The sequence below is a fragment of the Notamacropus eugenii genome, chromosome 3 (assembly GCF_028372415.1).
Source record: "Notamacropus eugenii isolate mMacEug1 chromosome 3, mMacEug1.pri_v2, whole genome shotgun sequence".
NCBI classification, from domain to species: domain Eukaryota; kingdom Metazoa; phylum Chordata; class Mammalia; order Diprotodontia; family Macropodidae; genus Notamacropus; species Notamacropus eugenii.
The window spans coordinates 74122319-74139861 of NC_092874.1; the positions used below are offsets into that span (position 1 = coordinate 74122319).

General features: G+C 39.5%; 1 protein-coding gene across 19 annotated transcripts in view; it reads right to left on the minus strand.

The window, feature by feature from the left end:
* Positions 1 to 11631: 11631 nt before the first annotated feature.
* The window catches only part of PARD3 (par-3 family cell polarity regulator), a 728954-nt gene continuing 723042 nt past the window's right edge, over positions 11632 to 17543 (minus strand). For all 19 annotated transcript variants that reach the window (XM_072651995.1, XM_072651989.1, XM_072651996.1 and 16 more), the window contains one exon: positions 11632 to 13744. In XM_072651995.1, coding sequence (XP_072508096.1) covers positions 13351 to 13744 — 394 coding nt within the window. In that variant the 3' untranslated portion in view covers positions 11632 to 13350. The remainder of the gene's footprint in view (positions 13745 to 17543) is intronic.

The window sequence follows — 17543 nt, forward strand, 5'->3', positions numbered from 1 at the left end:
TGCAACACTCAATGTCAGAACAGTCTTCTAATTTGTCTCTAGTGTTTTCCTTTGTTCAGTAAATGATGCTTCTCGTCCCCTTATGTGTGTGAGACTCACCCAGGAGGAAGAGTCAGGGTAGCATCTTATAGTGAGAGAAAGCTGAACTTTGAACCAGAAGATCTGGGTTCATAGTTCAGTTTACTATTTCCATACTTCCTATAGAGACAAGATGACCTGTCACAGTCTTCTTTTCTTCATCAGTATATTAAGAGTACTTGTCAAAATGAACTTTAATGGAGAAAAGGTTGAGTGGATGTAAAAGATACAACAGAAACAGTAAGACAAGAACCAAGGATTATGTCTTGTTTCTAAGAAAGAGATTAGGCAGTAAAAAGGAGTGATCATCACTGTCTAAAGCTATAGAAAGATAAAATGGAATCATGACCAAAAAGAGGCCATTGGATCTGGTGATATTTGGAAATCACTGATGAATGCAATGTCAGCTGAGCAATGGGGGAGGACATCATGTTCCAAGAGTTAGATGAGAAAGTTGATAGTGAGAAGTGGAGGCATTGAGGATACATAACCTTCTTTTGAGGATCTCTAGGTAGATTGGATAGAGCACCAGGTCTAGAGTCAGGAAGACCTGAGTTCAAATCTGGCCTCAGCTATGGGAAAGTCACTTAACTCTGTTTGCCTCAGTTTCCTCTTCTGTAAAATGATCTGGAGAAGAAAATGGCAAATCACTCCAGTATCTTTACCAAGAAAACCCCAAATGGTATCATGAAGAGTCAGACATGATGGAAACAACTGAGCAACAACATTTTCAAGAAGTTTAACAGTGATAGCAGCATTATGTGGGTTAAAAGACATTACATATTCTATACTTTCTAGAAAATCTAAATGGTGCAATTAATAAGCTTCACCTGGAGTCAGGAAAAAACTGAGTTTAAATCTAGCCTCGGACACTTATTGGTTTTGCAGGCCTGAGCAGGTCACGTAACCCATGTTTGCCTCAGTTTCCTCCTCTGTAAAATGGGGATAATAATATCTATGTCCCAGGGTTGTGATGAGGATCAAATGAGATAATAGTCATAAAGACCTTAGCATAGCCTGGCACACAGTAAGTGCTACCAAAATGCTACCTGTTATCATCATCATCATTATTACAAGCAAACAGGGTTCAATAAAGGTGGTTTTGGATTGCCCTCTTTTTGTGTTCTGCCTTGTTTATAGAAATGTTCTTTTCCTTCCATATTTCATCTTAGAATTTTGAATAAATCTCAAAAAAAGAACAAGTTATTTTTGATCTAACTTTTCATCCATCAAGTTATTAGGGGTGAGTTAAAAAGGAGAATGAAACAAGACAGTGTGAAATATGGTATGAAGTATATTACAAACTATAATATTATCATTTCCACCCCCTCACACTTTTGGCATTGTGCATGACAGCCTTCATCCTCATAGAGATACCTACCATACCCATCCCAGAGTCCTGAGGCCTAAAGAGATTTCCTTGAGAGCTCTTTGACCTTCATTTTCCCTTCATCCATTTCTCTTTCCATCTCAACTTGCAAGTGAGTTATCTGACTTTGGAAAGGACCCCACCTGGGACTTTTGACATTTAAGAGGGGACCCAAGAAACAATTACATATATTTGAGAACCATTCTTGGTTGACCCTGGCATTCTTCATTGTAAGTAAATTTGATAAAAAGATGTACAGATGCTACCAAGTGGGGTGCTCCTTTATTAAACTGATTTCCCTGAAGCCTTACAAAGAAACCAGCATACACAGAGGCAGTGGCATCTGCCAGCCTAGATTTGATCTTGGCTTTGCCATTTGCACCTCAAGTGACCTTGAGTAGGCAAATTATCTTCCTGGTCCTCCTTTTTCTCATCTGGAAAATGAAGGACAGAGGAGATAATCTCTCAGCTGCCTTTTAATTCTTAATACTAACAACAATAATAAATAGCTGGCATTTAAGGTTTTTGAAACGCTTCGCATCTATGATTTTATTTGATCCTTACAACCAGCCTGAGGTAGGTGTTTATTATTCCCATTTCGTAGATGAGGATACTGAAGCATACAGCATTTTAAATGACACCACTAAAACTTATAGAAGACAGGATTTAAATTCAGGTCTTCCTGACTCCAGACCTAGCACTCTAACCACTGTAATGTTGAGAAGTACGAAATTCTCTGATGCTTAGCATTCATTACATATTTGTTTGTTGATTGACTAAACAATCATACAACACAATTAGGGGCAAAAGAAAGGTGGGAGGTGGAATGACTTCTCTCTAGCGATTATTTCCTATTTAGCCCAGATATACCTCATGTATACATAGCAGTGTGTATCTTGTCTCCCTCATTAGACAGGGAGCTGTCTTTTGCTTTTCTTTGTAGCTTCAATCCTTAGTACAGGGCCTGGCACACTTAATAAATGCTTGCTGACTGGCTGGTTAAAATACAGGCTGGTCTCAGCTAGATGCCATACAGCTATGGGAATGTATCCAGAGGCAGATGTGCAATGTAACATAAGTGGGGGCAGAAAGCTCAGATTCTCCAGATTGCAAGGATTTCTATCAGTATCAGATGGCTATTTAAAAAAAAAAAAAACCTGATTCCAACAGCCATGTTTAATGTCCCTTTAATAATGAGCATTGGTCTCTTCTCTGCCTTGCTTTCGCTTTGCACAAACTATCCAAGGATGCCCATGGTTTTTAACTAGTCCAGAGGGATGACATAAAGGGAATTGAGATGTTGAGCCAAACATGTTAGCAGAGTGTGTGCAATAACCAGGTAGAAATGAGAATCAATTCTATCTCCTAATGAATGGGGAGGCCATTTCCTGGCTTACGGGAAGGAGAATCAGAGCTGATGGCAGGCCTTATTCAGCTGAATTAGATATTGGAAACTCATTTCTGTGGGCCAGCCTATTCCTTCAAACACTGGGAGTTTGCTGGAATGCGAGGTACTACTGGGGAAAGGGAGGTGAACCTAGAACAAAAGGAAGAGGTAGGAGGGATTCTTGGCCCCTGAAAATATTAGCTACCAACTGACAAAGCGAGGGACCCAGCTTCAGGGTTCACACCCTGCCTGCTTAAAGGAGGAAAAGAAGGGAAGCAGATGGGCTGATAGAAGTATGGGTAGAGCCATCACTTAATCTGCACAAAGCAGTCTAAAAAGATTACAGAGGATACTCCGAGGGATTCAGAAATCTCCGACTCCCACTTCTGGGCCTGCTCTGGACATGGACCAGAAAAGTCTTCCAAACCCAGTGGCTGGTGCTGTTTCCATGTGAGGCTTTGGAATTCTGTTTGACAATTAACGTCAGTAAAATAAGCCCTATATTAGACTGGCTAATGTCACAGAGCTAAAAGTTCCTTTTCAAGAAGAATGAAGACTCAGGCCCTGAAAATCAATCTTGCTTTTGAAATTTTCAATAAATCTTGCCTTTTGGCTGGTATTGCCAATTCTCTATGTCTGTCTGTTTCTGTTTCTGTCTCTGTCTCCATCTATCTCTCTTTCTCTGTGTCTCTGTCTGTCTCTCTGTCTCTCTCTCTCTTTTACCAGACCTTTCACATCACTGATACAGGGATCTCCAGGTAAGATATTTCCCTATTAATGCAAATCTTTACCTTTCCTGAAATTGATCCTCCTAGGGAATTATCTGAGGCAACAAGAGCTTGTGACCTTCCCAGAGTCACACAGATAGTACTCACTTAGGTCTTCATGACTCCAAGGCCAGCTTTCTATCCACTAAACTTCTCATTATCTTCTTAGCCCCCAAATAAAATATAGAAAAAGGAGAAATGAAATGGGAACGGGGTTGGTGGGAAAAGTATCATTTAGACTTATTTACATTTTTAAAAAACTCCGATCTGAAATGCTTCAGAATTTCTCAAACTGATTGATCAGTTTGAGGGCCTGTGCAAATGTCTCACAACAGCTTTTCCCATAGGTGAGGAAGAGCCGATGATGTGGTCCAAGTTGTTATTACAAGCCTCCCTGAGATCTTGTCTATTCTGGATCCCCAGCCTGTATCTGTCTCATATCAGCTTCCACATTTCAGTAGCCTGGCCTGGTCCGAGTTTTCATTAGGTCTTGGGTCGGTGTCCTGAGGCCTCAGGGCTTTCTTCAGGGCTATGATTTGGCTCATTTGTTTGTTTCCACCTTCTTCAACCTTGTTTTCACTGTTTCTGTTCACAGCACCAATGTCTGACCTGGAAATGTACACCCAAGAGTTCTAAATAATGAAGTACAGGGTCCTTGGGTTCAACATACCAGGAAGCTCACAGAAAATGAATCATCTGATAGAAGTAGAGGAACAGACACAGATTGAAAGCTCTGAACTTTGATTTGGTCTCTCAGGCAGAAATGTAACGACATTTTTAGACCTGTGTCAAACTTCAGTGGGGAGGTAGGGGGAGACAAAGAAGCCAGGACACTAGCCTCCATGGGAAAAGGCCCTGGGACCCAGCAAGGTCACCCTGCTGCTAGGTGGAGGAGATAGCTCACCTGGGCTGTAAAAGCAGGTAGAGGAGTAGGCGCCATCTGCTAGCTTCCTATTTTAACTAATTAATTTTGCTAACTAGGTTTCAAATTTTGCTGGGCTAGCTGCTGAAGGAGGCTAAGGGTTATTAGCACCATCTATATTTTGATGCCTTGGATCAAAGCTCTGATTACCTCACCCTAGTTATGGCTCTGTTGTTGAATATTTAGAACCAGAGGGAGCCTTGTTCAGTCTGATATGGAGAAAGATCAAAGGCCTTAACACTGGAGAATATTTTGAGATCAGAATTATTCCTCTGGGCATATGTAAGCAGGAGAATAGCCATGTTGGTATAGTTCAGGAGACTTGAGGCTCCTCAGGAAACCCTTGCTCCCCAAGTACACACATTTCTATATGTCCTATGGCTGTTTATAAGCCACTTTAGTACAAAATGCCTATACACAGTTTCAGAAGTTTAACTTGATTCCCAGATTCAAAGGTCTGTCTAACTCCAAAATATCTTGTACCCATCTGTGAGACCTACACTGCCACATCTCTGACTCATTTGCCAAATGTTTTCTCCCATTCATCCCCATCTAAACATCAGCAAGTAGGCCTGTGTCTATAACAGGGAGAGCTGGAAGGCTGCAAATCCTAGTCAGACCCTGAAACAAGACCATTAGCCAAGGTCACAATTGGTTTAGAAATATGTTTTGTTTTGCTTGTTGTCATTTGCCAACAATATATGGCGTTTTTTCCCCTTGAAGCTTGTGTACAGCTGGGCCTGGAGCCATGTGTGACTGTTTTGAATGGCAAAATCTTCAAAGTTGTGCTTTAAATATTTGCACCATAAAAGTTGCTGGCTGTGGCCAAGCTTCGGTTTCTGCCGAGGGAGGCCCTGTAGCGAGCAGGGAAGTGTTCCTCTAGAGAGACAACAAAGCTTTCCGATAACATCATCTCCCATTTGATTAACAGGGTTAAAAATTGCTTTGATGAAATTCTTGGAAGCTAATCATATCATTGTACGAGCATCTAGAAATCAAATCCAAATCATTTATTAAGCCAATGACAAGGAGAGGTGGCTCCACAGTTAGGTTAGTTGTGCAGTTCCAAAGAGAGTGTTTTTCACACGTTTAATTGTTCCTGTGAACAAGGAAGCATCAAAGATGAGGAATTCTGTTCGACTCTTCAACAGGATGACTTTGTTGAAGTGTTCCCTCCACTAGGTCCTGTGCCTACTTTTAAAATGCATCCATTTGGAGAGAGGCAATCACAGGCAGTTGTTTAAGAAAACCCAGTTCATTTCGTTTCCAATTTCCATACATTCCTTAAAGGTAAACCGAGAGAACAGCTCCCCCAACAAGCTGGAACATTGGCCATACACACTGCCTTCCTTTTTCTCATCCTTTCCCCCTTAGATCTCTGACCTTATGGAACTAAGGCCTGTCCCTCATCCCTAGGCTTGCCCCATGGCTTGTAGTAGACAGGACTGCCTACCAGAGGGAAGGAGTGTAGAGGCAAAGAGGAAATTGAGCCTGCAGTTTCCTGCCCTCTGCTATACCTCAAGCTCCCTTAGGGTTCAAATGTAGGAAAAGTTAATAGGATCTCCAGTCTCACATGCTTATTTTTAACAGGAGACCACTGGAAGTGAGAGAGATGACGTGACTCCAATAGGTTGTAAGTTAGCAGTCAGAATTTTAGCCCAAGTTCTCTGATTCCAAAGCCAGACTGCTTTTCAATATGGTGCCTCCCACCCCACCCCCAACCATGTTCTGTGCTTTCTTAGGGTTCTTACCATAACTTTAGTGCCTGAGCCTGACTAGTCTGCATATCCTTCTGAAGTGAACCTGATTCTGAACTCAGTTCTTTATGTTTCCATTATGAGCCATCATAATCTAATCAAGGGTGATATGAGAAAAGGAAAAGAAAGAGGGAGAGAAGGGCAGAAGCTGGCATGTGCTGGAGGAGGCTCATTCAGGCTTAGGAAAACTGACTGCTCAATTTCCAACATGAGCCTTTGCATCTCAGAAATCAGCAAATGCTACAAATCCGAGCTTGATCGATTGTTTTGTTGATTTTTATGGACTTAAGATGATGTTGGAGAAAATGTTGATAATGCAAATTAAATTTATGTGTGCTATGCCATTTGGTGAGCCTATTTTAGATCTTTACTAGCCTATCCTTGGGCAGAGGGAGGAGGATAAGTCAAAGGAACCAAGGAGAGAAGGAAAGTGGTGAAGGAAGAGGAGAACAATATGGAAAAGAGGAAGGGAAAGGAAGGAAGGAAGGAAGGAAGGAAGGAAGGAAGGAAGGAAGGAAGGAAGGAAGGAAGGAAGGAAGGAAGGAAAGAAGGAAGGAAGGAAGGAAGGGAGGGAGGGAGGGAGGGAGGGAGGGATGGAAGGGACAGAAGGAGGGAGGAAGGAAGGAAGGAAGAGAAGGAGAGAGGAAAGAAGGAAGGGAGAAAGGAAGGAAAGAAGGAAGGGAGGGAGGGAAAGAAGAGAGAAGGCAGGGAGGAAAAAAGAAAAGAAAGAAAACCCTGAAACAACTTGTGTTTCCTTCAGAAATCATAACATTGTAGATTCATTGACTGAGATATTATCTATTGCAACCCTCATTTTAATGATGAAGAAACAGATAACCTAGAAGGATGAAGAACCCTGTTCAAATTTATCAAGAAAGCGAAATAGCTATTCTGTTGTCAAGTAGGACAAAGAAGAATGTAGGTTCCTTGAGTACTGGGAGTGTTTCATTTGAAAAATATTTGGTCCTTAGGCAAGACTTTTGTGTCTAGTCAAGTATGTAATTAATATCTTTTGAATTACTTAATCAGAAGATACAGCAGCTAGGTGGCACTGGATAGAATGCTGGGTCAAGAGTCAGGAAGATCTTAGTTCAAATCCAACCTCAGACTAACAGTGTGACTCTGGGCTAGTCTCATAACCTCTGTTTACCTGAGTTATCATCTGTAAAATGGGGATAATAATAGCACCTACCTCCCAGGGTTGTTGCGAGATCAAATGAGAAAAGAGTCATAGAGTGTTTATTTAGTCCAGTGCCTGACACATAACAAGCACTGTATAAATGGTAGCTATTATTGTTGTGAATGGATTGACTCTTTTTTAGTCTTTCCATCCACAAAGTCCATGTTCTTGCTCTTAAGCAGCCCTGTCCCTACTGCTCCTCAATTTATGGCCCTTGTCCTTGATCGGAGGCTCTGCTGCAGATGCTGGGAATCACTTGGAGCTGGACAGGTAAGTGCTCATGTTGGGGGAAAAGTTGGGTTGAGGGAAAATGAGAAGAGGCGATCTTGGAGTTCCAGGTTTTCATTCCGAATGGACATATTTTTCACATGGTGGTTAGATTTCTGTAAGTATTAGGATGATAATTTGTAGATATTATTTGCAGACCTCTCTGGGCTAGCTTGGAAACATATGCACCACGTTTATCATCCTATCTATGGGAAATAAGTTCCAAACTCATAGCCCCCAACATTGAAACATAAATTCACTTAAAAGTCACGAACTGTCTGTATATACATATCTAAACAGATAAATTAAGGGAAGGGATTAGGGAGGGATTATTTACTTTATAAATGTATTGCTTTACAGGATACATTCCAAGGTGACTTCCCTTACCACACTAAAGTCCTTTAACTCAAATCATATTGAAAAAAGCCTACACTCAATTTCTCAAGAATAGCTCTGTTGAGTAAAACAAGGACATGTGTACCCAGAATTGTACCCATGCCATCCCCTACTCCTCCCACCTCACACAACATACAAACTTGTTCTAAGAGAATACTTAGATCAAACTGTTTTAGTGAGCTAGTCATTAGTCACAAGTTGAAGGTCATTTTCCATTAAATCATCTGTCTCTCACACTTTCTGACTTGTGAAAGTTAATATTAGCTTCTAAATTAAGAGGTTATCCAGTTTCTGAAGTTAGAAAAGAACATCTCCTTACCTGTCAAGTTACCACTGAAATTGCTCCTGCCTTTTAATGAACACTTACAATTATAAGGCATTGTGTTAATATCCAGAGAAGGATTTTCATTATATGGTCAATCTGTACATTGACAGGTAGACCTCATGAATTCAAATGAGTAGACAGCTGTCCCAACATTAAAGAACATTATGGTTTAACGCTAGGTTGTTTTCTGATGGTGTTATACTAGGGTCCTGTGGCCTTGTGATGGGGAAATAAGGAACACACTATCAGACAGAAATAATGAGGAACATTTTGTAGTATATCGTAGAAACTTTCAAATAAATTTTGTAGTTACAGTATGTATATACATGTCTTTTATATTTATATATAGCATTATATGCAGATGGCAAGAAATGGAAATGAGGGGCCCAAGAAATAGGGAGTCTGGAGAAAGGTACCAATGCTGCTAACTAGTTGTATGATCTCAGGAGTTACTTTACCTTTATTTGCCTTAGCTGTCATGTCTCATAGGTAGCTAGGTGGGACACTGTATAGACTGCTGAGCTTGGAGTCGAGAAGACTCATCTTCCGAGTTCAAATCTGGCCTCAGACACTTACTAGCTATGTGACCCTGGGCAAGTTATTTAACCTGTTTCCCTCAGTTTCCTCAGCTGTAAAATGAGCTGGACAAGGAAATGGCAAAGTGTTCCAGCATTTTCGCTAAGAAAACCTCAAATGATGCCACAAAGAATTGGACACAACTGAACAAGTCCCATAACTTCTGGAATAGTTATGTTGTAGAAAATAGGGAAAGACTTTACAGATTTAGTGATCTTGTGACCTACTGTCTCAACCCTTTTATATTCTCTTTGCCCAAGACATGAACCAGCTTATATCAGCCCAGCACATAAGATTTCCCAGCAGAATGAAGAGGAACACAGAGATAGATAAAGAAAGCCACTTAGGAATAAATGAGCCCCAGAGACTACAAAGTCTGCCATGGACTTTGGTTTCTCCTGACTTCCTCTCTCTCCAATAATCAACTCTGTAATTGAAGTACGATGGGCAGCCCTGATTCCCTTAACATCAGTTGCTTTATCTGTACAATGAAGACCAGATGGTTTTTCAGGCCCCTTTCAGCTCTGACATTCTACTAGGCTGTCATTCAGTACTGAGATAAGTGATCATATTTAGGCAGATGAAAGGCATATGGCCTCCATAGAGATGGACAATGAGATACTTGAGACACTCTATTGACATTGACTTTTTCACCCTTTAAAATCCCAAACTTGAATAGGGGGAATTACTATTAAGTATATTGTAGATGAACACCTTGTTCTGCTTATAATCATCTAATTTCATGATTAAATAAAAAAAATTTGGAAAGCAATGAGCACAGTGCTTGGCATATAGGAGGTGCTTACTAAATGCTTATTTCCTTCTCCTTCCCTCATTTATCCCTTTTGTAAAATAGGTTTTAACTACAACGCTTCCCATCTCCATCACTGGCTATTCTCACTAATGTGCCAAACTCTAGAGCCATTGAATTTGTAATCTCCAAATCCAAATATGACCAAGGTGGCTTCTACCATCACCATTTATCTGAGGTAGTTTTCTCATACCTGACTTCCTTGACAGTGATAGGGTCAGATCCCAGGTATCTTCCCTAATCTGGTCTGGTCCAAGCCTTTAAAACTTTGAGCTGCTTTTGGTACCAGGGTTTTGAATCTTGATCAAAAGTAAGAGCACTTTATTATGATCCTAGTAATGGGGAAAGCTCCTATGATTTATCTTTTCTCCCTACAAAAGTCTAAGTGGTTTTTTTATTCTATATCCTAATGAAGGCTAGGGAATCTCTTCTGCTATTTTTCACATTCAGGACACAAACTATGGTCAGGTTGAGGTGCTCTGAAGAAGTTAGCTGGCGCTACTTTGCCAATTTGGGAGTCATCAATCAAAATTGCTCTTAGGTTTAGAAAGTTTCTAAGATTAGGAGAATCTTAATTGTCCTAATTCCACCTAGACTTATGGTGGTAACAACAGAGTTTCTCTTTGGAGAAGCCATCAGCACAACAGTGGCAGTCTTGTCAATATCTGCATCATGCCCATCTCTGTGTAAGCCACCTGAAGATCAATCCTCAGTTTTACTGGAGATGCTCCTATAGGCCAAAAAAAGGAGCAGAAAAGATGTTTTCAGAGAACACGGTGGCATCTCTGTTCTAGTCCGTTTCCACTACCTCTTCACTTTTCAGGGCAAGGCAGTTCAGAGTCAGTCTTATTTTAATAAGTCCTGTCTAATGGAGGTCTCTGCCATCTTCAAAATCACCTTTCTCTTTGCTCATCAATGACAGTTGAGATAAGCAAGTTTTAAATCATTAAGATGAATGGGCAAATCTATCTAGCTTTCCTATGAGCTCTTTTTCAAAGTCTGCCAAGTATGTGAAGGTCAAACAATTGACATTTACTTGACATGCCTCTGTTAATGCTGACATGACAAAATCTAGAATTTGTGAGAAGATGCCCACTGATATGGAATTGACTGATATTGAGCACAGAATTACAAGGACTCATACTGTAGGTTTGTGCAAAGCTCTCCCATTGGGTGAGGACCCTATTTTCCTCCATGTATATAGGAGACAGCTCATCATAATATGACGAGGAATTTAGGCTGCCCTTTTCATCTTCAAAGCACTGTACAAATAATGAGTCACCACGTCGTGCCTAAGAAATGCCATTGCCTTTACTTTCAATGGGTGGGTGGGCTTCAGATCATGGCTTAGAATTAGGGCTTTTCTTTAGGTTCACTCTATTGAGTGTAGGAGAGGAATGTAAGAGGGAGTTAGAAACACTGTATAACATTAGCTTTCTGCTCAGTCATTTTAAGGGGAAAAAATTGTGGAGGATCCTTCTGGAGCAAAAAAGTCTTCAGGTTTCTTCACTGAGTCCTAGATCTCCCAAAGAATCCCAGGCATTTCACTAACATTCCTTTCCCTCTATTGTTGTCACTGTACCTTCAGTGGAGCTCAACTAGTCAAATGATCATGTGTTTCCAGATTTGCAAGCTGAGTGACACAAGGGGATTTTCAGCTCTGTACAATATTAGATAAAAACATCGATTTCACATGTCTGTGTGTACAGTACATATGTATGTATAATATATATAAAAAGATATGTACCTAAAACAGCTAACAGAGGTTCCACAGGAATACTACAGGTACTACAAAGGAACAGAAATAAGCCTTTTATTATAAGTCTCATATGTACAGGGAACGCCGTTTCCCACAGCAGCACAATGGCTGTGTGAAAGAGCCGCTGTCACCGTGCTTACATTAGTGACACCTTTCAAACACTGTCGCACATTATTAACAAACAGAACCATTAACAATTAGGCATAAAAGACACAGGTACACAAAGCTGGCTTCACATAGTTTCACATAGGTTTGGAAAAAAAAAAAACACCACAAAAATAAAATGTGCCAGTAAAAAAAAAAATAGGCATATTTTAGATTCCACAATACATGATTCTGCTTTTTTATTCCCCCCTTTTTATTTATTTGTTTTTGTACATGATATGCTGAGCTTTAACCTCAGACTTTCCCTTCCTCTATATCAGAATTTGCAGGCACTTTAGCAACCCAGCTCTGTTTTACATACATGAAGATCAGACCCACAAATATAAAAACAGCTGTTGCACCAGAGATTCTCCTTCTCACTGTGCACATGGAAAATGATGTTAAGAGCAATCATGTTGTTTCTGTGATTTGTTTTTGGGACACTGATGTGCATTTGGTAGGATATGTAACAATTTCCTTCCACATATCCATGATTTTCTTCATATGTGTAAAAAAAATTTTAATGTGGTATCACAATATAGATTCTTTTTAATAAGGAAGTACAGACCAAATGTCAGTTATAACAAGACTTCAGGAAAAAAATGTAAAAAAACATTAACTTTTAGATCTCCAAAGCGACTATCTGATTTCTCTTTGTCCTGCTCTTTGCCCTCTCTTCCAGACCCATCAAAATAAAAACGAATTAAAGTAATTATCATCATGTTTTGGACTGTGGACTTGTTCTAAGAAAATTCTTTCTCCTTTTTTTCCTGATGCCATTTTCCACAACAAAACGCATTTGGAGGCAGATATGTCTACCTTTCCCCCCCAACAATCCCATCCTCTCCCTCCCCTTTCCCTGTGATAAACGATAGTGTAAAAGCAAGCTGTTGCTGTGGATTTGTTTGGGAAGTTGTATTTATAAATATATATGGTCTTTGATGCTTCCCTTCTTGATAAGATTCTAGTTGATATAAACTAAATGTAAAAAGAGCCTCAGGATAACTGAAAAGTGTCACAGTGTGGTTTTGTATTAGAATAAAGGAGATTCAGCTTTGAAAATGATATGAGATAAAGAAGGGAAAACCATATTTCAAAACTTAAATATTGATCAAAAAGTACCATAAATGATCCTACTTGGAAATATCTTAAAGCTGTGATTTCTGTGGATCTTGCTCTTTTCAGCTCATCTCTCACCCAAGAGGAGTTAAAAGAAAGAAAGATGGAGAAATACCGTCCCCAATTCCAGGTTCATTTTATTCTGCAAGGCTGGATAGGCTGTTGTATTAGAAGTCCACTGCAGAGCAGAACACACTGCTGTAAACCCTAATAATGAGTCATTGATAGCTAATGGACTGGGTAAAGATGGTTAATACCCAGGGGAGATTGTCGATTGGTGAGGGAAAATCCTTCCATGAAAATAACACTTGAGACACAGTGGCAAAGACATTAAGGCCCACCACTCCTTTGCCCATATCGCTAAAGGCACTGATTCAGACAACAGAGATATTCCATAGTACCATCAAGTTTTTTAAAAACTTTCCAAAATACAAGTCTTCATAGGAAAATGTCCTTTATTGCATTGCATGGAGGTATATGCCCCCTCACCCACTCAAGAATAAAACGGTCTTCCTTTTTCTGGGGTTTGCAATCTGTTTAACCTGGCTACCTGAGATGGGGAGGGGGGCACATCTTGCCGAAAAGGACCTTTGGGAGGGCCATAATTGGGGTCCTGGACTTTCTTGTATGAGTCATAGTTGTTAGGTCCATCAGAAGGTGGCTTTTTTTTCAGCTGCTGTTCTTTCCGCCTCTGTTCCTGCCGAAGAAGTTCCTGGGTTTCCAACATCACCCGAGCATTAAAGCCATGCCCTCCCATGTAACCATTTCTTGAGCCCTGGTAGCTGGAGTATCTGGGATTCTCCTTTGCACTCTGGAAGCCTTCTCCAGGACAGTAGTTCTGCTCCCACGAATCTTGAGACACAGAGCTGGCATTCTTTCTGCTTTGCCTGAAAATCAAAGCACACAGATTGGTTGCTGGGAAAGAAGGAAAAAAGTACATTTCAACCTTAACTTTTTGTCACTCTCTCCACTTCATCTGCAAGACATTTTAGAGAAACTAGAATCATCTTTTCCCTTAACACGTGCAATCTTCTCACAACTTCCCACGAACCAGGTGATGATTCTGCTTCAGCAACTGGTCCTTCAATATGTCCCTCCCTCTCTCACACTGGGTGGCTATGTTGGCTGCTCTGCTTTGGTTAACAATGGGGTCTGCAATCTCGAGGCACTGGAGAGATGCTGTAGGGAAATATTCGGATTTTGGCAGCCTGTGATAGGGCAATAATAGCCAGCTTTAAGAGGTGACAATTCAATTCTAAACAAGCAAAACAAATATTTTATCCAGCTGCCACCAAAGCAAACTTGGAGCACATGTAATGGATTATACCATGAGTTCACTTATGAAAGATTTAAGTCTAGACTCGTTTATGATTAAAAATGCAACAGGCAGACCCTTAAAGCACTAGCTGCAGAGTTGCGTATGTCAGCAACTGACATTCTTCTGATTTCAAAATAAGGAAGTTCTGTAGACTAAGCATTATTTTCTTGCACACTGTGCCTTCACCAAAGGCCAGGATAACCTACTTAATTCACATGCAGTAACCTCGGGAGAGGAAAGTAAATCAGAATCATAGAGAAATTTCAAATTCTTATGTCTTTCTGCAATAAAATGGTATATCATCGCAAGGAAACATTATTATTTGGAAACATCTTTAATTTACTATCAAATCTCTAGATGCTTTTGTGAATTTACAATAAGATCGGTGATGATAAAGTAAAACAATTTTGTGCCAGAAAGGAAGACATTCACTAATTTTTGCCTTCAAAATAGGGCAGGGGGGAAGAGAATTAAGCAATAAAACAAAATATATTGCTTCATTCATCAATAAGAAAAAAATTTAGCTTACAGTATATATTGTTCAGCCTTTCAACATCAGTGCATACATACAGGATGGTTGGATTTTCACATCCTAGACTTTTGCAGGGAGTAGGGAGAGAAATAACTTAAGGAGGCCCGTGAAGCCACTTTTTCACCTATTGAAAGGAGCAAGTTCATCTTCTGTGCATTCATAACCGTTATCAATATGGCCCAAGATGAAATAGGCTTAGAAACATTTTCAGTAAAGTGTGAAATGTAGTTGTTTGCAGCCAGGAAAAATCCACGTAAATTTCAGCAGCATCCTCTGATATGACAGTGATTAATTGAATATTCTTCATTATCTCTCTCTGGTACTGCTTTAATGGAAGTTGGACCATTTATACTAGTAGCCTAAGTAGAATCCTTAAATATGATGGAATAGCATATTTGCCAAAAGCACTGATTATTTTCACTTAAAAAGTCATAAATTAATCTGCCCAAAGACATGAACAACAGAAAGTGCCTGCATGAAATCAGTGAATTAACATTAATCATAAAACTTTAATTAAAACACTGATCTTGGTGTTGATGTTACATTAGCAACTATGGGCTCTTCTGATAGGTTGATTATCAAATTTGAAGCAATCAAAATTAGGCTGGAGAGCTGATGGCTCTTTTCATCTCTGGCTACCAAGATATGCTCTCCCCATGAAGCCTGAAGCTGTAACTATAAGGAAATCCTGCAGCTTGAGCTGAATTTGAAATCACACCCAGAAGACCGCCTTGTACAGTACTTGGAGGAACTCACTAATGGCTTGTTCATTATGATGACGATGTTGGGGATGATGAGACTTCAAAGATCATTTACAAGCAGTGCCTTTCTGATCAGTAGATAGAATTACTTTGATCTGAAATGTTTTCAAACAAATTAATATAGAGAGATGACATAATCCATTACTATCTAAATGAGAGATCATTGTGTTTAAAACTTCTGTCCAGGGTGCTAAAAATGATTTTATTCTGGGGGGGGGATAGGGATACAAAAGGGCTGGTCTGAGATTTGGAGCAGAGGTTATCAAACTATTAGAAGTACCTATTTCATGAAGGCAGTTATTTAACATAATTGTTGGAAATAAAAGGAAGGAAAGGCCTCTAGAGCAAAAGTTGACAAATTGGCCCTCAGGTTATTTTTGCATAGCCTTCAAACTAAGAATAGTTTTACATTTTTAAATAAAGTTGTAGTTTGCCAACCCTTGCTCTAGAGCACTGAAAGGATTTAAACCCTAGTGACACCAGAAGGTGAGATCATGGGGTGAAAAGGTATAGACTGCATGTTCTTTGGGGTTTTTCTGTTCTAATCAATGAAGAAAATAAATTCCAAATTCTTCTTAAGTGGGACTAGAGATAGAGAAATTACTAGAGTCAAAGGAATGTTTAAACAGGTGAAGGATGGATTCCTGGACCAACAACTCAGTTAATAAAAGAAGAGAAGTACAGCTGCCCCAGCTGGGATTTTTAAAGTCAGAAGATTTCACACATGGATGACTAAGAAGCCAGAAGTCAGCAAAGGAGAGGTTGATGGCATTTGGAATTATCAGGGCATCACGTTATGAAGGGGGATTTATTTTTTAAGATCTTGCTTCTTGGTATATTTCTATATTTGTTCATCTTGGATACAGCTAATTACACATATAATGATATCTTATTTGTTTATATATTTGAACAAAGGTATATTCAAAGGTAGAAATGTGTGACAAATATTTATTATTTCACTGAGCATGACGAAGGGAAAAAAAACTTGAGTGTGGTTACATCCCCTCAGCTAGAAATACCATGATCAGGTGATAGCTACTGGAATTATAAGCACACTGACTAAGAGAAAATACCCAGTCCATCAGGATCACTCCTTGGAAGACCAATATACTCCAGGTAAGTCAAATGAGATGTAGAGAATCTGACAACAGAAGATTCAGTTCAATAACGCAAACAACAATTAGGCACTAACTATGTACAAAGGGCTCAATTTCCTTTTTTTCTCTTTATAAAACAATACTTTGTTTATCTGTTGGTAAGAAGCCCAAGAGGAGTTTCTCAACTCATTCACCGGAATAAACATGCTGTTTTGACAAAAACAATCTTTCAAATATTATCTTTTTATTGAGTTTTCTTCTGCAAAGTGTTTGTCAACTGAGATGCCTTTTTAACTCCTCCAACATAGGGCTTAGCACACAGCAGGTATTTGATAAAGAAGTATTGTTATTATTGCCAAGAGGAAAAAAAGTCTTAACCTTTAGGTCTTCTAAGGTAAAGAGAATAGTATAGTTAAGGTGAGGGGTCAAATGAAGAGGGAAGATTCACATATATACTTGTATTTTATATTTAGTCATGATAAAAGTCTTGATTTCTGTCTCAGGGCTGAGGAATCAAGACTTTCATTATGACTAAGTATAAAATACAAATGTATTACATAAATACATAGGCTATCATCATATATAAATAAATAGAAAATATGATTAAATATAAAAGAATGAACATTTGAGCCATGCATAGACCCAAGGGAAAAGGCAAAAAATGGGCTATGAATTCAAAGAGAATGAAGAAAGGACCAGGTCAGTAAAAGAAATAGAACCAAGGACAGATGGAAAAACTAAGGAGAGAGAGAAGGCAAAGGAAAAAGGGGATAAGGGACAGGGAAGGAATAGCAAGGGAAGAGTTAAGAGAAAGAAACTTTAAGAAGGTCAAGAGACATGATTGAAAAGGTTTCTATTTTTTGAGGTTGGGGGAAGGGAGCTCCTTTTCAGGAAAAGAAAGGTAAAAGGTAGTGAGATTAATTTGGGAATTGGGAATAAAGAGATTCTCACTAATTAGGGAATGAGTGGGGGTCTGCT